The following is a 22,449-nucleotide window of genomic DNA, read 5'->3' as shown; positions in this document are numbered from 1 at the left end:
CTGTCACTGAATGTGCATTACAAAACAGAAAAGCTGAGACTCCTCCTCCTAAACACAAGCACTGCATGTGTGGGTGCCGAGCAGCCGACAGCACTGTGTTGAAGTTTGCTCTCTTATTGAGGCACATACCTGTCTCTGGGAGATTCCATTGAGAGTAATGGTTTTTACTTTATTGTCTCACAGTAGATTGATGAAATGATCACCAGCATTTCAGATTGAGGGTTTTTTTTTCTTTTATTTATTTGTTTTTTGAAGAATAACAGTTATTTTTACCACGGATATTGCTTACTGAGGAAATGGCTTTTTTTTTTTTTTTTTTTGATTTTTAAAGAGAGATGAAGGGAGAGGGAGCGAGAGAGAGAAACATCAATGAGAGAGAACATCAGTTGGCCGCCTCCTGCATGGCCACCACTGGGGATTGGGCCCACAACCTCAGCATGTGCCCTGACTGGGAATCGAACCAGTGACCTCTTGGTACATGGATTGATGCTCAACCACTGAGCCACGCCTGCTGGGCTCAGATTGAGGTTTTTTTGTTTTTGTTTTTGTTTTTATCCTCACCCAAGGATATTTTTCCATTTTTTGTACAGATAGAGTGGGAGGGAGAGAGAGGAAGGGAGAGAGAGAGAAACATCGACGTGAAGGGACACATCGAGTGGCTGCCACCCGCACGACCAACCAGGGCCGGGGACAAACTGCAACCGAAGTACGTGCCCTTAGCGGGAACTGAACCCGGGTCTCTCCAGACCGCAGGCCGACGCTCTAACCGCTGAGCCAAACTGGCCAGGGCTCAGATTGAGTTGTTTTTTTTTTTTTTTTTTTTAAACTTTTTTTTTTTAATAGTTTATTTTATTTTTATTTTTTTATCCTCACCCGAGGACATTTTTCGATACTTTGTTCAGATAGAGTGGGAGAGAGAGAGAGAAACATCAATGTGAAAGCGATACATCGAGTGGTTGCCACCCACACGACCCAACCAGGGCCGGGGACAAACTGCAACCAAGGTACGTGCCCTTAGCGGGAACCGAACCCGGGTCTCTCCGGACCGCAGGCTGACGCTCTAACCGCTGAGCCAAACCAGCCAGGGCTCAGATTGAGTTTTTAAAGAAACATTTACATTCCTTAGCACAAAAAGTTCACTGCAAAGGATTAGATATACGCTCTCAACATTCACAATTCTTTGACTAGCAATTCCACAACTAGGAATGTATTCTAAATATATGCTTGTAGATATGTTATTCATCGTACCTTGTTTGCATTAGATAAAGAATGGAAGTAACCTATGTGTACATCCATTGTTTACTGATAAATGAAATTAAAAGACATCCATAAACTAGTATGCAGCCCTAAAAACCAATGAGGAAGCTCCAAGTGCCAATAAAGACCATTTGCCAAGGTTAATTCTGTGGAAAAAGTGAAGTTAAAGAAAACAAAACTGGCCCTGGCCGGTTTGGCACAGTGGTTAGAGCGTCGGCCTGCGGTGCAGAGAGACCCGGGTTCGGTTCCCGCTAAGGGCACGTACCTCGGTTGCAGTTTGTCCCCGGCCCTGGTTGGTTGTGCGGGTGGTAGCCACTCGGTGTGTTCCTTTCACATTGATGTTTCTCTCTCTCCCTCTGTTCCTCTCTCTCCCTCCCACTCTACCTGAACAAAAAATGGAAAAATGTCCTCGGGTGAGGATAAAAAGAAAAAAAGAAAACAAAACTGGAGGGAAACGAGCATGTATGTGCATGCATATTCATTTACACACATGTGTACGATACACACATGCATTTGCTGTGTATATACAGGATATAGATATCCAAGAAATAGGTAACATTAGTTACCTATGAGAAGGGAACTTGGGACCAGGGAACAGAGGTGAGAGGGAAACTTTTTAAGGTCGGTCCATTTTAACCTCTTGAACTTTGAGACATCTATTTATTTATTCATCAAATAAATATAATTAAAACCTTGAAGTAATAATGTTCAGAAAAGAGAGTATGAGGAGATACTAGATATAGATCAGATGCGAATAATTGAACTGATCTCTAAGGAAATGACCTGTACATTTTCAGAGTACTTAACTCCACTTTTTAAAGTGAATTTCCATTTCATTTCACTAAAATTATCCTCTTGCAGAAATTATGCCCTTGGGCCAATAAAAGTGAATATTACAATAGGCAGCATAAATAGGCATAAACTATTTAAAGGGTAAGCACTCTGAGGTTTATCATCTGGGCCATTAGTGGGTACTGTTGAATGAGATGACTTTGTAGGGCCCTTGTTCCAAGTTTCAGAACTTAGTGAATCTATCTAGAATGTTAGTAATCTCAGATTTGATAAAGGAATATTAAGTTGTGCCAATACCCACTGCTTTATGGTATTCGCAGAAATGGAAACGGAGTGTTTATCTCTGACATCGTGAAAGGTGGAGCCGCAGACCTGGATGGGCGATTGATTCAGGGAGATCAGATCTTATCTGTGAATGGAGAGGATGTGAGAAATGCCTCACAGGAGACAGTGGCCACCATCCTCAAGGTGAGTCCCTGGGCTGCTTTCTGCCGAGCTGTGCAACTGAAGTCCACTGGAAGCAGTTCTAATCTAGTGTGGTTACAAAATGGGATGGATGATATGTGACTCTACTTTCCACTGGAAATCTAATCTCTGGTTGTTTTAACCAACCAGGAATAGCTTTAAAAGAAAACTTATTTTCAAAGAAAGAAAGAAAGCTGTTAGACTAGAAGGATTAAACAGAACCCTATTTTGGGATTTTTAAGCTATGTATTCATAACTGGGAGAATTCCAGGTGTCCATATTGTCCTCTAAATGCATTTGATGAGATGGGCTCTCCTGGAATCCCAAGTTCATCCTCCCCTAGGGCTAGGGCAGAGAGCACATTACCGTGAACTCATCAAATCCAGCTTTCCTCACTTGAAGGAATGTTAGAGACTATCTAGACCAATTCCTTCATGTCACAAATAAAGTCTGAAAAAAAGCAGAAGGGCATGCCCAAGACCACAGTACTCTGCTCCAGTGTCTTTCCTACCACCCAAGCTGTCTCTTCCTGAAGCTGTAGAGATGCACTTCCAAGTATCTCTGCCACGTGGATCCTACCTCCTTTAGAAGAAACTGGTTAATAAAAATTCTTATAAATTTTCATTCAACTGTAACAAGGTACATTTTATTGTGTTTTACACATAGCTGTGGGAGCTTTTGCAAAGACAAATGAATTTTGTTTGTTTTTAAGTCCTGACTTCCTAATACAGTCAACTGTCAATTATTACTCGAGAGGATTTGCATTTGTAGATTACTTCTTTGTTTTTACTGTCTTCCTTTTCACCACTTTTTCTTCGTTATCTCACCACTCATAAATACTTTTATTTGGAAGAGAAAAGAGGTGAATTGAAATGTAATTGTTTTAACACGTTTAAAGTCATGAAGTCATGAGATGAATACCACTGAGTTGATAAATTTTTGTTATTTTGTGTGATTTCTTTTTTGATTACTGAATTTCCTTTTTTCCTGTTGCCTTCATCACCCATGTACAGTTCTTGGCTGCAGAGATGAGTGGAGGCTCTGCTATGATAACTTCAACCATAAATGCTACTGGTTTTTACTGCTGTTCTTTTCTTGTGTTCCCAAGTGTGCGCAGGGACTTGTGCAGCTAGAGATTGGAAGACTGCGTGCTGGCTCCTGGACCTCCTCAAGGAAGACCTCACAGAACAGTCAGGTTGTTGACGGTTTCCCATCAGACTGACTCACTCACCTGTCCCCTTTCACAGGAAGTTCCCCATTTCATAAGTGGGGAAGTACCCTATAACGTACAGTATTACAGTAATGTGTAATATACAACATATTCACAATACCAAGTTCAGTGTGTTTTAATGTGTTTGAAATAAAAATGAAAGGTGGGATGGAAATTCATTAATCTCTAGATTTTTCTCTCCATTATGGCCTGCAAATGTTTTCTTAGGACCACTTCTCTCCCCCACTATTAGTTCTGTAGTGCCCTTGCATGTGTGTACACAGCTGTGTTTATTTAAAAAAAGAAAAAAATAAGAAAGAAGCAACATCTGGTGGCAATTTGACCCTCATTAGCACAACATTGTTCTATTCATTCAATTAAATATTGCTATAAAGTTAACTTGTGAATAGCCACTCACACATGCTGAGGGCAATTAATGGTATATTCCTAGGAGAGCAAAATGTGAGAGTTTCTCCTGTGGGAAGGGGGCCTTAATGGGTGACATTTTGTGGGTTAGCAAACATCTTATGTTTATTTGCAAGGCTGATGTAAGTGCCACTTTTTTTTTTTTAAACAAAGTATATTTCACTGTTTTGTTTTGTTTTTAATTATTGTAATGGCTGAAAAAAATCAAGACGGTAGACTATATTTTTAGTCCTTTTTGGTATATAATAAAACTATAGAAACATACATGTTACCCCAAGTCCCCTTTGTGGGTTATAGATGGGCCTTTGTTTTGAGGTTAAAAGCATGACTTTTGGTCTCCTCCCTGGTTGCCTCAGACTCTAAAGCCTGTCCAAGGCCTCTGTTCAGAATACTTGGATTTTATGGTTAGCACACAGGTGCTTTTGGAATGCTATTAGCTGTCTCCTTTGCCTCATTGGTGTTAGAAAATGAGTGAAGAAAAATACTGTTGTTCAGATAGCATCACAAACTAGCAGACTTGTCTAAAGGAATCCTCAAAGCAGTCAAACCCAATAACATCATGTTAGGTTTAGAAGGTTTGTTTGTTTGTTTGTTTTTTTGTTTTTCATTTCTGACTTAGGTAATTGGCAGTAAATATCACGTATACTGTAAGACACAATGCTGCAATGAGATTCCAGGAGTGAATGGTTGGTGATGATTGTGGCCAGACTTGTATCAACAGTGGGAACTTGAGATGCAAAAATAGTTGTCTCAGCTCTTTCTTAATGGAAGGTGCATTTATTGAGTGATTTCATTAAAGCCTCATTATATGCAATGAGTTGGAATGCAGGATGAACTATACTGGAGATGAAATGTTTCTTTCTGGAGCATACATGAGAGGTACATAGAAGAGGTTCCATAGGGTCTCACTCCAAAAGGAGTTTCTTAGGTTGAAAAGAGGGAGAAAACATCCCAGAGAGAGGGAGTAGCATATGCACAGATCCAAAGAGGTACAAGGAATTCCAGTGTTTTAAGAAAAGTTTGGATTCACAGGTGAGATGGTGGGTAGAACTGAGTTTCTGTCCTTGAGGAGTATATATGAGTGTCTTAGTGATTAATAAAGTTCACATTTGCCCTGGCCAGTTTGGCTCAGCAGTTAGAGTGTCAACCCATGGACCAAAGGGTTGTGGGTTCAATTCTTGGTCAAAGGCATGTACCTGGGTTGTGGGTTCGATCCCCAGCCCCTGTCAGAGTCATACAGGAGGCGATCAATCCATGCGTCTCTCTCACTTCAGTATTTCTCTCTGTCTCTCTCCCCTTCTCTCTCCCACTCTATCTAAACAATCAGTGGAAAAATATCCTCTGGTGAGAATTAACAATAATAATAATAATAAAATAAATAAATAAAGTTCACACTCAGGTTAAATATAGAGCAAACAAATTTAGACGCTCTGTCATTAAATGTCAACAAAACCACCATTACCATTTAAATGATATATAAACGTGTGCTGTCATATTTTGGAAACCTGGGACAAAGTATCAAATATTTCTATCTAATCTTTTTGCACAGACTTTTTATTTCAAAGGGTAGATGTTTAATTCAATCCTAAGAAAAACAGTAAATATATTTTATCCTTACTTTGTTTTTAAAATTATGTCTGCAATGATGTGAGAGTTTGCACTGATATTTGGCCAAGTGGAAGAAGGCCTGTGAAAAGGAAGCATCCTCCATCTTGAGTTCAAGGTCAGCCCATGACCCAGACTGAGATAAAGCAGATCCCATTTCCAGACATTTTCATCTGTAGACCTAGGACCCACTAGGGGTACAGATTTATTTCTGGGCAATTATAACATAGGGAGATAGAGGCCTTCTTTTGAGAGTTAAGGAAAATTTTAACTTGTTAAGTTGGCCTAGAGAAAGTGTGTTCATTAAGAGAGATCTTCTAGCCTTAGGGCCACCACGCCTCTTTTTGGAAGATGTCTTTGTCCACCAACCAGAAAAGAGTATCTACTCTGCAGAAGAAAGTGTGTAATGGAAAAGAAGTCTTTTCCTCAGATAACTGAGGGAACACTGCCAGACAAAGTCCGTATTTATAAAGGCCTCGGCAAACACATTGTTCTGAGATTTTTTTAGGCAAAAGTTGTATGTTGTGCTTACTCAATTCTGAGTAGTTATCTATTGTAACACCACTGATTTAAATCATATTCTTTCAGGAAAATATAAAAATACTGCCTTACATATATTCATTGTGAAGTATACCAATATCTATAATTTACTTCGAAATGAACTTTAAAAAAAAAACCAAATTGAGTCATGAATAGATGAATAAATATGTAAAAAGGACAATGTAGCAAAGTATTCATTGTGGAATCTAGGTGTGTGTACATATGTCTGCTTTTTCTTTATACTTGAAAACTTTCATATTTAAAGAATGTTAAAATATTAAACAGCTTATATCATAGAATTAAGGAAGTGGTTTAAATTATAATTCATCAGGTGATCATTGTTATCTTAGGTTTAGTTTAAAGTTTTGAGGCAATTGGGCATAACCTTGATAATTTGGAAGAAAAAAATCTTGACTCGTTACTGGTGACATTGTGTTCTACACTGAAAAGGTCCTTCACTGTGTATGATTTTCACTGAATAACCATTAGCCGTACATGACTTTACATTGTAAACCTCAAATATTTACTTAGATAAAGGGGCAGTAATGGAAGTACAGCAGATTTAGTTGAATTATTCCTGACGCTAGGAAAATCTTTGAGAAAAACTAATTTAACATATTACTAAAACAACACATTCCCAGGATATTTGCTGCTTTCTCCTACAACTGAGAGTTCCAGTTGGTCCAATTTTTATTAATCAAGGTTTTATTATGCTTGTTTTAGCAAAATCGATTGTATAGTTTGGATGGTAAGAGAGTCAGTGTTGACTCTAGCCCCAGATAACACATAGCGCCATAACTGTCATACAGAAATACTGTGTAACAGCTTCGGAAAATGGTTTTTATTTCAGTTGAGGAAGAAAAGCTTAAATTATATTTTCTTCCTTGATGATTGAAGCCATACATGGAAGCACATATAACGGAGAAGTGTTACATGGGATTGTGTTAGGGTGGTAAGAAAGTGAGTGGGTAATTTCTGTTTTCTTTTTTAGCCTGTTAAGAATTTTCTATTGCATGGTTATGGCTACTTCAGTAATTAAAACACTAATTACTAAGTGTGAAAGTTGGAGACCAAGTGTGTGTCTCAGCACAGCTGACCCGGGGTTTCCTTCCCAGGGGAGTCAGCACAGCAGCTTCCCTCCGTCCCTCGCGCCTGTCATCACCAGCCTGCAGAACCTGGTCGGCACCAAGAGAGCTTCAGATCCTTCCCCCAAAAACCCAGGTACTCCTCCAACACCCCTCCAACAAGGCATCCCGTTACCCAATTTTAAAAAATATTAACATTTTTTAAAACAATAGTTTTACCTTTAAGTAAATATGTTTAAATCTTTGCACTTGGTGACACAAGCCCCAAGCTTTTGGAAAGGCCTGTTCTAAAGGACGTAAAGCCACAGAGATTCATTTCCGAGCTGTGCCTTTAACTTGGCACCAATCACATGAAAAGTGGGAAAGCCAAAACCTAAAGTGTTTCCTAAAGTAAAATCATGTACAAAGAAAAAAATTATAAAATGACTGGTCACTCAAGGAAGGTCAGAAGTGCATATACCAGTCGGGTGGGATAGGGCAAGGGTATTTTTAAGTCTTTCTTTGGGTAGATGGTTGTCTTTGATTAAGTCAGAAAAAGGTCTAAAACCACAAATGGCTTACTTCCAAGCCATTTAACCACCACATTTCAGGCAGCTACTGCTACAGTCCATCAGCTTCTGTCAGACCAGAGGATTACGGCCACATCTGTCTCAGACAGAGAGGACCTCTTTAAAATAGAAGACATAGCCCCTGATCAATGGATTTTGAGAAAGGGTATAATGCCTGTTTGCTTCGGTATTCTTTCTTGAAAGGCCTAGAAAATGATACCATTTTCAGGAGATAATATTATATCCTACATATATTATTTCTTAATATTAAAAGTTCATTGCATTGCTTCTTTATTGATAGGCACAGATATGGGACCAAGGACCGTTGAGATAATCAGGGTAAGTCAGTTATTTTGCTATTTTTCTGGTTTGTGTTACATTTGCATAAGATGTACATTTTCCCCTTATAACAACTGGTTGGATTGTTAGTGTGCTCCTTTAAGGTATGAATAAATATGTGGTCTGTGTAACATAAACAGGCTTAGAGAAGCATCGTCAAGCACATAGATGACCACATGAATTTTTTGGTACATCCCATCCACTACATTTTGTGCATGTACTTGAAGTTTTACAAAACAAAAAATGGTATCATGTTAGAAATACTCTTGTAACTTTTTAAAATTTTATTTTAAAGCAAGAACTTTTAGCCATGCCAATAAGTATTTTTTAACAGCACATAGTGATTTTCAACTGGTGTGCCACAAGAATTCTTAAAACATGCAGTATCTGACTGTTTAGTTGGAGGCACTGACCTTTTTTTCCCTTATATTGTCAAATAAAAAAATGAGAACAGCCAACCCAACAATAGCTGTTCAGTGTGAATAAATAAAAATTTATACCGCCCTGGCCAGTTTGACTCAGTGGTTAGAGCATCGGCCTGTGGTCCAGAGAGCCCTGGGTTCAGTTCTCACTGAGGGCACATACCTCAGTTGCAGTTTGTCCCAGGCACCAGTTGGGGTCGGGAGAGAGGCAGCCACTCGATGTGTCCATTTCACGTCGATGTTTCTCTCTCTCTCTCTTCCTCCCACTCTACCTGAACAAAGATGGAAAATGTCCTCGGGTGAGGATAAAAAATTAAATAAATAATTTATACCTATTTTTTTGTCAGGTCTGCAAAAAATATATTATTTTGGTTTGCCACAGAATTTTAGTCATTAGTGTATGTGTGCCATGAAAATCACTGGCATATAGCATGATTTTTATTGGATATATAATATTCCATCATGTGAATGTGCTATAATTTTCTTAGCCAGCTTCCTCTTATAAAACAATTTGCATATTTCTCAACTTTTGTTATCTTCTTTAGCAAAATATCTTTGTATTTTCTTTTTTGCCCATATCATGAGTGATTGTCTCAGGATTAACTTCTAGAAATAAAATTGTTGAGTCAAAAGCCATAATTGTTGTTAAAGGCTTTTCTACATATTGCTAAATTGCCCTCCTGAGAAGATTATATAAGATGCATTTCAGGCCCTGGCCCATTTGGCTCAGTGGTTAAAGCGTCAGCCCATGGTCCAGAGAGACCCAGGTTCGGTTCCCACTAAGGGCACATGCCTCGGTTGCAGTTTGTCCCCGGCCCCGATTGAGGTTGTGTGGATGGCAGCCAGTTGATGTGTCTCTCTCATGTCGATGTTTCTCTTTCTCTCTTCTTCCCTCTCTCCCTCCCATTAATAAAAAAAAGAGAGAGAGATGCATTTCAGTTCATACATTTGTCAAATTCTGAATTTCAAACTCCTGTGTGATACCCAGAATATTAGAAAGTAGACTTCTATTTTGATCACTTTGACCATTAAATTTGGGGTTCAAAAAGTAGTAAAAAAAAAAAATTATGACCTTGTTGTAATCATTTAACTGCAGTAAAGTGATATCCAACATAGCTTAGTTCTCTGGAGTCTATCATTGCTGTGTTTGAAGGTAGTCTACTATTAGCTCTGTTATCTTTGGCAAGTTAACCTCAGTTTTCTCATCTGTAGAATGGGGAAGATAACACTATTTAACTCACCAGGTAAGTATTATTGTGTGGATCAAATGAAGTAATGCATACAGTATATTTAGCATAGTACCTAGTATATCATGAATGACCAGGAAGTGGCATCCATTATTATTGGCTACATCTCTGTCTATATCTGCTTTATTTGTTCCCAATATCTTTCCACCAGAGTGGCAACTCAGATGTTCCTGTGATGGGGGAGTTAAATGTACCAAGATGTGCATAATTATGGATAAATTAAGAAAACTTCATGATGGATTTGAACAAAACCAAATTATTACATAAATTTCTCCTTATTTCAAGAGTTATAAAATGTCATTTTGTTTTCTTAGTCATTTCAGCTATTTGTTTTTATAAGCTTTTATTTAAACAAAAGAAAAAAGCCTGCTCCTACCAACTATATTCTCCCACACTTGGGTTAAGAAGAAAGTTCAGCCCTGGACAGTTTGGTTCAGTGGTCAATGAGTCACGGGTTCGATTCTGTTCAAGGACAGGTACCTCAGTTGCAGTCCGTACTCCGGCCCTGGACAAGGTCATGTGGGAAGCAACCAGTCAGTGTGTCCCTCTCACATCAATGTTTCTCTCTCTCTTCTTCTCCCTCTCTCTCCAATCAATCTTTTTTTTTAATTGATCATATGTTCCTGGTTTTTTGCATGTTGAGTAATTTAGAATTTTATCCTGGACCCCATGGATGTTATACATATAGTATAACAGGATGCAGTCAACCCAGGTGAGTTGAGACTACACGTTCTGTCTCCCCTTTTGTGAGTGGTGGTCCAGTTCTCCAGTTTGGGTCTGTTTCACTCATGGATAGCTTAGAATTGCGCCTGAGCATCCTGTGGGTTCACTCAGAGTTAGCGGATCCCTTCTCCAGGTCTCTCTACTCTAGTTTTCTTCCTTTATTCTCCGACCCCCGGGGCTCTTTCTCCTGATTCCTCTGACCAGAAAGATGGGATTTCTATCCGAATGTTAGCCCTGTGCTCCACTTCTCCAGCCCCTGCCTGTGTCTCGCCCTCAGGACAGTGCTGCCAGGAGCACATTTGGGACATCCATCCCTGCTGTAGTTTCTCCGAGTTGTGGCTTTGCACCACATTTTGAGTTTCTTTACTTTTCAGAAGCCTCAGGTAGTTGGGTTGTTTTTTGTTGTTATTTTGACACCTTCATTTTAATCAGCAGGAAAGATATGCTATAGTGTGTGCACACCACCATACAAAATCTGGAACTTGTCATTTGTTCCCTTCATAATGTTTAAAATACTGACCCTATAATAGAAATGTGGGGGAAACCTGGACTAAAGCCAGGATCTCTCACCAGGGTCCGAGTGAACCATGATGCCTCACCTAATGATCTTAAGCAACATTTCCTGTCACATTTTACTTCTCTCTCTGAACTCTGCTGCCATTATAGTGAGTGTCCTCTAACATCCTTTGTTTTAACGCAGTCGTGTAGCTCGTTTAGAGCCAAGTATGTTTGTTCACACCCCCAAGAGCATGATATGTGTGGCAGTTTAATTATAAACACCATATGAGAACATACTTGCCAAGTCTGCATCAAAATTGGCCACTAAACTGAGCAGTAGCATAGGGTATTGTTTTTTCACTCCTACTATTGCCTTTTTTTTTTTTTAATTGATTTGAGAGAGAGGAAGTGGGGGAGAAAGAGAGATTTGTTGTTCCACTTATTTATGCATTCACTGATTGTTTCTTATATGTGCCCTGACCAGGGCTCAAACCTGCAACATTGGCATATCTAGACAATGTTCTAACCAACTGAGCTATCCAGCCAGGGTCCTACTATCGCCTTATTTATTTTTTTTATCCTCACCCGAGGACATTTTTGCATTCATCTTTAGATAGAGTGGGAAGAAAAGAGAGAGACACATCGACGTGAGAGAGACACATCGACCAGTTGCCACCCACACGACCCCAACATGGCCCGGGGACCAACTGCAACTGAGGTACATGGTACATGCCCTTAGCGGGAACCCAACCTGCGACTCTCTGGTCCAGTGGCTGACGCTCCAACTGCTGAGCCAAACCAGCCAAGCCTACTATTGCCTTTTATTCCTTTTATTGAGCTTTTTTTGTAGGCTAGGACTGCACTGTAACATCTCATTTAATCCTCAAACCAACACTGTGAAGTACATGGTAGTCTTCCCATTTTATGCCTCGAGATGAAATCTCTACAAGGTTAAGGAACTTTCTGAAGACTCCCCAGCTAAGTAGATCTACAGCTAAAACCCGGTCTTTCTGACTCCAAAGGCCCTGCACTTAACTCCTATGTTCCCTTGACCTCCATGGCGGAGTGTTTTTGTTCAGCAGCTATAAGGGGACAATCAGACTGTGGCTCTTTATTCATTATGTGTTATGTTTTGCTTCTTTTTTTTAGGAGCTCAGTGATGCCCTTGGAATCAGTATTGCTGGAGGAAAAGGAAGTCCCTTAGGAGATATCCCAATATTTATTGCCATGATTCAGGCCAGCGGTGTGGCTGCGCGGACACAGAAGCTTAAAGTAAACAAAGGGGACGGGCGAAGTGCTAACAGCGAGTGGAGGGTGGGAGAGGAAGCTGCAGTGGCGGGCACTTGGTTTAAAGTTGGAATTCCGACAGCCGGCAGAGACCCGTGCTAAGGGCAGAATGCTTTGGAGAAAGTTTATACCTGAAATTCATTAGGTCCTTGGGCATATAAAAATATTATTGTTTGTATCAAAGCTTCTCGATAAAAGAAGAAATTGCAGCTCATTTATAAAGCCCCCCCTCCATGCCAGGTTTTTTTTTAAGCACCCAATTCCACCCAAACTTGATTTTTACCTGAGAGTGATTTGACCTTAGAATCTCCCTCCAACCAAAAGAATCAAAGTTTTTATCATTTTTCCCCCAATGCCCCTTAATTTTAACTTAGTAGAAAAATCAAGCGGAAAATATTTGGCTTCCTCATCAGAACTTTATTGAGCAGTTAATTTGTACACCCCACTATTACTGGCAAATGGATGTATGAAACGCCACCATTACCAAAATACAAAAGTGGCCTGCCGTGCCTTTTAATAATCAGATCTGACCCCCTTCTTGTTTCTGTGATTGGTCTGTATTTGGAGAAAGCCATAAAAATTCCTCCTGCTTCCGGAACATGCACACACAGTAGAAACACAGAATCCTCACAATAGCCACAAATGCGAAATATGACTTCCAAAGAATTTTAAACATTCTTCTCAAATTTAATTTTTCTTAATGATAGTGATTTTCTACCACTTTTGTACTTCCAGGTTGGAGATCGGATTGTCAGCATTAATGGGGAACCTCTGGATGGGCTGTCTCACGCGGATGTGGTTAATCTGCTGAAGAACGCCTACGGGCGCATTATCCTGCAGGTACTGCGATCAATGGAACCCGCAGCTGCGCGAGGCAGATAAGTGGCGTGCAAAAAAGATTGAGCGTCACTGGCAGTAGGCATCACCGCCCAGCAGGGTGCTGGCTGATGTGAATTATGAAGGTTGAAAGCAAGAAATTATTATTTTTATTCAGAAATTCTTTAATGCCACCCATACAGGCAGTGAGCATGATTATATGAAAGCATAACAAGGGGAGAAAAATTACTCTTTGCTTCACGTGATAAATCAACAAGGCTTTTAGCTTCCAGCTTTCTTTTGTAAATCAGAGTTTTGCAAGGAATAGGAAATGATTTCTTTTCTTCTGCCCAAAAACTGTTACTGAACTGCCCAAGTGCCATTTCTTCCACTCACATTAAAAGAAGGGAGAAATACAATGCTCTTTTTCCTGGACCATAGTGATTGCCAACACTGTTAAATTCTCACTGCATAGTAGTCATCAGCTAAGGCAGATGATTATTTATCAGCTGTGGTCCTGAAGAGTATTGTCCAGAGGCAGAGGGAAATATACCAGGGAGTAAAAAAGAGGTGTGCTGTTAATTACCTCTTCTTATATTCTCAACACTTCAAATGTGTCTGAGATTGATATCATGCAGTGGCAGTGAGTTTGGTTAGATTCCCCAAAATGTGTGATTATAATCACCATACAGCAAAAGTTGTATTTGATGGTTTATAGGTTAAAAAATAATAAGTAAACCTGCCATTTGTACCTTAGAGAGAGGGCTAGCCAACCCCTCTGATCATTCTAGCCCTAAAATAAGTTCACATTGAAAAACCATTACTTTTGGGAGAACCAATTTGTGGTGCTTAACTCTCACATCTCAATGGTCTAAGTCCGAAGAGCCAAAACAGACACTGAAAAAAAGTATGTGGCTTTCAGCATGTATGAAGGGAATCATAAAAATACCATCAGTCGTTTTGAGGAAGTTCATGTGATCAACAACCTATTTATTCAATGACTTGGTATTTATTCAATGACTTGGGTCCCCACGTTGTTGTCGAACACAAACTGACACACTATGTGGACTGGACAGGCAGTCAGCTTCCCCTCTCCTCTTTGTCTACACTTTCAGTGGAAACTTACAGGATTTCCTGGCATTCCTCCCTCTGCCCTTGTCACAGCCTCCAAATCCTTCCCTTGGTTCTCTGTGCTTGAGTTCCCTTCGAGGTAGGCTGACCCCTAGAGGCCGCACAGCTGCAGCGCTTCAACCTCCGATCTGCGAACCGTTAGTTACACTGACTTTCAAGAGGAAGTTATTTCAGATAACTATGTCAAGACAAAAACATGTTTCCCTTAGCAAAACCTGGTAGTATTGCTATCTTCATACACTGATATAATTTGCTCAGCTCCACCTTCTTCCCAAAGAACTGAAGATACAATGGGAAAGTGTAGCATTAACTATGAAAAGTACCTTCAATGAAAACAAACTCATGCTCTTCCATGTGTAATTAACCCTTCATTCAGCTAAACTGCCACCATGAACACACTTTTGAAAGAGTACCTTAATTTTTCTATTTCTTTGTTTTAAGAATAAAATGACATTTGGTTTCAAAAATGTTCTCTTACATTAATCACATTAGTTGTTTTTTTAACATGTGTTATTAAAAGCTCAGGGGACTCCTTTGGGATTTTGACAGTTGCATCGTACAGTTATGGGTGTGGAGCATATGTGCTGCCAAAGGCTTTAGACACAAAGCCCAGGAAACTCTCGTGTCCTGCCTCAGACACCCTTCAGTTGCACAGTGTATTTGATTTAATTAAAACAATGTGCAAGGAGTGGTACCAGCAATCCAATGATCACAGCTGACTTGTCACTGGATAATGATTTATATTATCAGATGAGCCAGCCCATTGACAGAACAGTCGCAAAGGTCAGCTAATGATGTCTGGTGATGTGGAAAAGACTTTAGTCAGTGTATCTGCGAAGCAGTCAGCAACTACTAATTACACGGGGAAGATTAAGGTCTGGGTCAACAGACTGCAGGGTGGAGAAGGGGGAAAGAGCGGAAGAGACAACCAGCACTTCTAGAAGCTTCTCCCCACAGTTTAAATTGCTATAGATGTAATAAGGAGGTAGATATCCCTAACCTTCAAGTCTGGTGGTTTCTTATTCCAGTTATAGATTGGTCAGTGGAGATTGATTAGGCTATGAGGGGTCATTTGAAATATTTCCAGTTATATTTGTTTCTGTAGTTTGAGCATTTGTCAGTTAATTTCTTTTGTCTATAGAAGTACTATAAAATCGTTTTGGGGTAGAATCAGGTAACTCAGGCTATCTGCTAAAAATAATTTTTTAACACATTTTTTGAGAACATAGACAATAAAAAAGAACATATAAGGGGTTTTTATCACTAAAGGAATCTGTGAGGCTTGTTCTGGGTCCTATAAGAGATTTTCCAAACATTTTCGAGCATAAGAGAATGGATAAGTTGAGGTAGCATTAACTAATCAAGGAAGTTCAGGAGGAGTGTGTTAGGAGAGAAGAGAACGCTGTAGTTGGGGACATCCGGTAGGCACAGGAGATGTGCTGCCTGTGGTCAGTGCTGGAAACGGGTAAATTAAGCCATCTCAGCTTTTAATGTTGACATGCACACTGCCTGCCACATGAAACTTCATAGATATTGGTTCCATGAAAGAGTGAAGACAAAGACAGAGGACAAAGGCTTGGAGACGCAGCAAGCAGGGAGGGTAGAAGAGAGGCTGAAATCAGGGACATTAATTAAGGGTCTAGCTACAAAGTAGTTTGGGGGCCATTTGAGGGCCTCCTCCAGAGCACAAACAAACAAAAACCCTGCAATAAAAGGGCCTAGCTACTGGTTAGCAGAGAGAGAGACATGTCTTACTTATTAAGATAGTATTTAGAAAACAGTGAGTGACTTCTCTTGTGAGCCCTAGATCGAAAATGAAAGAGAAAAAATAAAACACAGGATTAATTCAGGAAATCCAATATCCAACAAATAGGAGTTACAAAAAGAAAAACAGAAAAATAACAAAGAAATTACATAAATTCAGCTTAAGGTCTATTAAGTGGTGAGCAGGATAAATAAAACAAGAATACCTTATACATTCTAAAACTTTCAAGGAGACAAGTATAAGCTACTCACAAAAGAACAAAAGATTCCTATGGCACCTGGCTCTTTCTCAGCAGTGTATTTCTGAGAAACTGGTTTAGGATATACTCCAACAAAGGCAAAGCAAGAAGGGGGGAAACCAGTGGGGCCAGTGTAAGGAACAGTGAGTCGGAGACAGTTGTTGCAGGCATAGAAAACAACTTGTCCAAATTGTTGCAGGAGAAGAAAGTTCCAAGACAGATGCCTCTGCATTAAAGAAGAAAAAAAGAGCAACAGACAGATTATCTCATGTTTAACTGAATTGGAAGATTGAGATCATTTAGGAAGTTTAGGGCTGAATTAGTGATAAGTATATTAAAAAGTAAACAAAATGAGATAATTATTAACCTTGGGAAAAATAAATTTGTACCAGAAAAAAAAAAGGAAATGTAATTCTAGTTTAGTAGTTGGATCAATACAAATAACATTTATGGCCTGGCCGTTGTGGCTTAGTGGATTGACTCAGACAGAGGTCCTAGTTCAATTCCTGCTCAGGGCACATGCCAGGGTTGTGGGCTTGATCCCCAGGGTGGGAGACATGCATGAGGCAGCTGATCGATGTTTCTCTCTCACATCAATGTTTCTATCTCTCCCTTCCTCTCTCTCTAAAAAAAAAAAATCAATAAAAACATATGTTTAAAAAAATAATTAAGCCTGGCCAGTTTGGCTCAGCTGTTGAGCATCGGCCTGCAGACCAGAGAGTCCCGGGTTCGGTTCCTGCTAGGGGCGCATACCACAAAAAAAAAAAAAAAAAAACAATTAAATAACATTTATAAAAACATTCCAAGTAATAATAATAAAACCAATATAACCAAGTACCATGATGCATAAAACATTAGTTAGCATGGGATTTGGGGTGTGTTGGTGGAAAGGAAAATATAAGAGAGGTAAATCTTTTTCTTCTGTAATAGGACATGGTCAGATATTTAAAACCGAAAATTCAAAAGATAAAAGTAAAAGCATATTTTTTAGAAATATGGGAGCAAATACTAGAAGAAACAGCTTAAAGGGTTGAAAATAATTACTTTTATTTTATGTTTTATTTTAAAAAATTTTTGTTTTATTGATTTTAAAGAGAGAGGAAGGGAGAGAGAGAGAAAAACATCGATGAGAGAAAACATCTATTGGCCGCCTCCTGCATGCCCCCCACTGGGGATTTGGCCCACAATCTGGGCATGTGTCCTGACTGGGAATCTAACTGGCAACCTCTTGGTGCATGGATCGATGCTCAACCACTGAGCCACACTGGCCAGACAAAAATAATTACTTTTAGGAAGTGAAAAATCACTTCCTAAATTAGGGAGAAGAAAAGAAGGTGACTTGTTAAATATGGTAGAATCATTTTTAGGTTTTTGGGTTTTTTTTTTATCCTCACCTGAGAACATTTTTCCATATTTTATTCAGATAGAGTGGAAGGGAGAGAGAGAGAGAGAAACATCGACGTGAAAGGGACACATCGAGTGGCTGCCACCCACACAACCTAACCAGGGCCGGGGACAAACTGCAACTGAGGTACGTGCCCTTAGCAGGAACCGAACCCGGGTCTCTCTGGACCGTAGGCCGACGCACTAACGCTGAGCCAAACCAGCCAGGGCTCATTTTTAGTTTTTAAATTTACATGAATAAATTTGATTTTTTAAGTAGGTTCAGTTTTCAAACATAGGTTCTGATTCTATAGGAGAGGGGCGGGATCCACGAATTTGCATTTATAATAACAAACCCTCCCACCCCGGTATTGCTGATGCTGCTCATTTAGAGGCAAGCTCAGGGAGACCCACTGGAGCAGTGCCTTATTTAGGGATGAGTAAAGATTTGCACATAGCCCCGGCCAGCATGGCTCAGTGGTTAGAGTGTCAGCCCACGGACCAGAGTCCTGGGTTTAGTTCCCACTAAGGGCTCGTGCCTCGGTTGCAGTTTGTCCCTGGCCCGGGTTGGGGTCATGTGGGTGGCAACCACTCACCTCTCTTTCACGTGGATGTTTCTCTCTCTCTCTTCCTCCCTCTCTCCCTCCCACTCTATCTGAAGATAAATGCAAAAAAATGTCCTTGAATGAGGATAAAAAAAGAAAAAGATTTGCACATATTTTTCTCTATGCCTGGAATACCCATCTCACCTCATCCTCGTCCCCTCTTTTTAAATTTTGTGAAACCCTTTGTTTAGAAACTCTTCAGCCAAGAACAGGGAGTGTCTAAGTCAGTTCCCCTGAAGACCATGAATGCATCCGAAGTGGGGACCATGCCTGTGCCTCCAGCCCAGGGCCCAGCCCAGAGCAGATGCCCAGTACATGTTGGTTGCATTGATGTTGCTGAGCCAAGCTGATCAAGCTGAGGACATGAACTTAGAACAAATCAGCACAGTTACCAGTTGGGTCCAGAAATATTCCAGTAGAGGAGAAAGATGGATTGGGTTGGGAACTGAAAAGCTGTGGTAGAGTGTGCAGGATGAGCATCTAAAGGCACATGTGAGTGTCATTAAGGGAATGGATTGTGAGTAGTTCTTAACCTTGGTTACACAATAAAATCGCTGATTCCATCACCAGGTCCTGGGTCTCACCCCAGCGATTTAATTGGTCTGGTATGTGGCACGGATTTCAGGATATTTTAAAGTTTCCTAGGTGATTCTACTATGTAACCAGGGGTAAGATCTGTGGGGTTCGTGATGGATAAGAAGCTAAATGATGCCAGGAAGGGGTGATAAACTTCAGGAAGAGGACAAAGAGCTGAAGGTTTGAAAGTTGAAATGAAGGCCTAGTGGAAGTTCTGTAGGACAGGCAGGTGGCGGGAGTGTCAGAAAGTTGGCGTTTTGAATTCTGTCATTTAACTCTTCAGTTTCCTGTAAATAGGGGTCATAGCTCCTTTCTTCCACGGATGCTGTGAGGATTGAATGGGATGTAATGTTTAATAAAAACAGTGGGTTGCACCCCTGGCTGGTTTGGCTCAGCGCTTAGAGCGTCAGCCTGCGGTCCAGAGAGACCCGGGTTCGGTTCCCACTAAGGGCACGTACCTCGGTTGCGGTTTGTCCCTGGCTCTGGATGGTCGTGCGGGTGGCAGCCACTTGATGTGTCTCTTTTGCGTCGATGTTTCTCTTTCTCTCTCTCTTCCTCTCTCTCCCTCCCACTCTATCTGAACAAAAAGTGGAAAAATGTCCTTGGGTGAGGATAAAAAAAAAATTTAAAAAAAACAGTGGGTTGCAAATGGGAAGCATTAATGAAGGGCTGTTTTACTACTTGCATTATAATAATATAGGCTTGAAGTCAGTGGATGCTAAAAAAATTTTTTTAATCCTGGAAGTGGAGCCCTGGCCGGTGTGGCTCAGTTGGCTGAGCATTATTCCATGTACCAGGAGGTCACAGGTTCGATTTCTGGTTAAGGCACATGCCCAAGTTTAGGGTTCAATTCCCAGTAGGGGCGTGGAGAAGGCAGCCAATGTTTCTCTCTCACACTCTCCTTCTGCCTTTGTCTCTCTCTAAAATCAATAAAAATATATAAAAATAAAAATAAATAAAGTCCTGGAAGTAGAGTGGTTTTCCAGGTGGCAACTGAGGTGTGTGCCACTACACTTCAAACATTTGACATTCAGACCAGTATATTTTTAAAAGACACATTAAAATCAATACATTCTGATGTCACTAGAATCAGTATGACTAGGCCCTAAATAAAAACTTTAAGCAGATGTGCTTTCTACTTCATTAAGTTACACCAAATGCCAGGCATGGGACAAGGCAAGCTTTTCTTTTCTTTTCAATTATGTTTTTATTGATTTCAGAGAGAGGGAGGGAGAGAGAGAGACAGAAACATTGATGATGATGGAAACATCAATTGGCCGCCTCCTGCACACCCCCTACTGGGAATCGAGCCTGAAACCCAAGCATGTGCCCTGACCGGGAATGGAACTGGGGACCTCCTGGTGCATAGTTCCATCATCAACCCCTGAGCCACACCAGCCGGGCTCTTTTCTTTTTAATTTTTTTATTTGATTAATTTTTTTAGAGAGAGAGATATCAATTTGTTGTTCCACTTATTTATGTATTCATTAGTTGATTCTTGTTTGTATTCTGTCTGGGAATCGAACCCATAACCTTGGCAAATCAGAATGATGCTCTAACCCATCCAGCTACCTGGCCAGAGTGAGGCAAGCTTGTCTTAACTGTTCTTTTGTAGTGCGTCCCATCCTAAGATGCCAGCTTCCTCAGGAATCGCCTTACCTTGACAGCCCTCCTATCTTTACTCTGCGTGGCTGCACTCTGGATCCAGGCTGGGTGTGCATGCCAACTGTATTTTGTTCTGCAAGATCTGAGTCCTAACAAAGCTAAGGGTTAATCATATTCCTTTGTGAGGATCACTAGCTCTGGAAAGGTCTAAGCCAGGAGCTAAAGCTTTTGTGCATTGTAATATTGTTGTTACCTGAAAATATTTTGACTTCTCAATTCTCCAAAACATAATCCCCCAAAACTGGTTTTAAAGAGGTACTCGTCCTACGGTTTGTGCACTAAAGACCCGTGCTTTCTTATTCAATTTGAGGTTTTATTTTTATTTTTTTGTTAATCCTCACTCAAGGATATTTTTCCATTGATTTTTAGATAGAGTGGAAGGGAGAGAAAGAAAGAAACATCCATGTGAGAGAGACACATCAATTGGTTGCCTCCCACAAGATCCTGACCAGGGCCAGAGATCAAACCTAGAACCCAGGTACATGCCCTTGACCCCCAACCCTTTGGTCTGCAGGCCTACGCTCTAAGTGCTGAGCTAAACTGGCCAGGGCTAGAAGTTTTATTAAACATACATTGTTCTAATGTAGAATATACAATTCTGTCTGAATTTAGTTTTGCTTATAACCTATATTATCAAATGCCATAAGGAGCCAAGGTACGAGAGAGAGTATCAAAATAAATACCTCCCTGCAGAAAAGCAGTTTGAGGAGGAGACAGAATTTAAGAAGGAAATGAATATTGAAGAGAAAACCCTCTTGGAGGGAGAAAAATAGAATGAGGAGCAGGTGCAGTTGGAGGGGGAAACACAGACTGAGGGACAGGTGCAGTTGGAGGGGGAAACACAGAGTAAGGGGCAGGTGCAGTTGGAGGGGGAAACACAGAGTAAGGGGCAGGTGCAGTTGGAGGGGGAAACACAGACTGAGGGGCAGGTGCAGTTGGAGGGGGAAACACAGAGAGGGGAGGAATTACAGTGGGAAGAAGAAACACATTTGGAAGGAGAAAGATGCTTATTGGCTCTTCCTCTTCCATTAATTCAAAGGTCTCTGCATGCTCCTTAGGCTCAGAGGGTAAGCCTTCTTCCCCATCTTTCATTTCACAAGTCACCCTCTCCTCAGATGAAGGGATTTCTTCCTCCTCTTCCCTCGGGTCAGTGGCCTCTCTCTCCTCAGATGAAGGGATTTCCTCCTCCTCTTCCCTCAGGTCAGTGGCCTCCCTCTCCTCAGATGAAGGGATTTCCTCCTCCTCTTCCCTCGGGTCAGTGGCCTCTCTCTCCTCAGATGAAGGGATTTCCTCCTCCTCTTCCCTCGGGTCAGTGGCCTCTCTCTCCTCAGATGAAGGGATTTCCTCCTCCTCTTCCCTCAGGTCAGTGGCCTCCCTCTCCTCAGATGAAGGGATTTCCTCCTCCTCTTCCCTCAGGTCAGTGGCCTCCCTCTCCTTGGACAGGCACTTGTCAAAGTTCTGATCATCACAGGTTTGGAGAGGGAGTAAGGAAACAAGGTGCTGTCGTTAGACGGCTGGGGCGAGCTCACACTAACTCAGGGAGATCTGCTCGGCTGGTATGTGCACACCCGTCGCCCAGCGGTCGTGTCCATGACCTTCCCTGCAGACCACTGTCATGTGGCCTGTGTGCAGCAGTGGGTGGAACTCAGAAGGCCCAGAGGTTTAGAACTAGGCTGATGGTCCTGAGGGTGGGTGGGAAGCAATAGGGTATCTGCCACATCCCCAGGTCCCCGGGGGGAGGAGGGGGGAAGTGGGTTGCTGGTCTGTAAAAAGCCAGACCGTAGGCTACCAATTCTAAGAGTTGGAGCTGGGCCTAGCCAGGTCCA

General features: G+C 41.0%; 1 protein-coding gene across 1 annotated transcript in view; it reads left to right on the top strand.

The window, feature by feature from the left end:
* PATJ (PATJ crumbs cell polarity complex component) overlaps positions 1 to 22,449 on the top strand; it is a 332,328-nt gene that overhangs the window by 293,257 nt on the left and 16,622 nt on the right. Inside the window, exons 37-42 of the mRNA XM_036256685.1 lie at positions 2,370 to 2,517; positions 3,623 to 3,709; positions 7,411 to 7,516; positions 8,230 to 8,267; positions 12,307 to 12,429; positions 13,180 to 13,284. Coding sequence (XP_036112578.1) covers positions 2,370 to 2,517; positions 3,623 to 3,709; positions 7,411 to 7,516; positions 8,230 to 8,267; positions 12,307 to 12,429; positions 13,180 to 13,284 — 607 coding nt within the window. The remainder of the gene's footprint in view (positions 1 to 2,369; positions 2,518 to 3,622; positions 3,710 to 7,410; positions 7,517 to 8,229; positions 8,268 to 12,306; positions 12,430 to 13,179; positions 13,285 to 22,449) is intronic.

The sequence above is a fragment of the Molossus molossus genome, unplaced genomic scaffold, assembly GCF_014108415.1.
Source record: "Molossus molossus isolate mMolMol1 unplaced genomic scaffold, mMolMol1.p scaffold_m16_p_12, whole genome shotgun sequence".
Lineage (NCBI taxonomy): Eukaryota > Metazoa > Chordata > Mammalia > Chiroptera > Molossidae > Molossus > Molossus molossus.
This window is presented reverse-complemented; position numbering and strand designations above follow the sequence as displayed.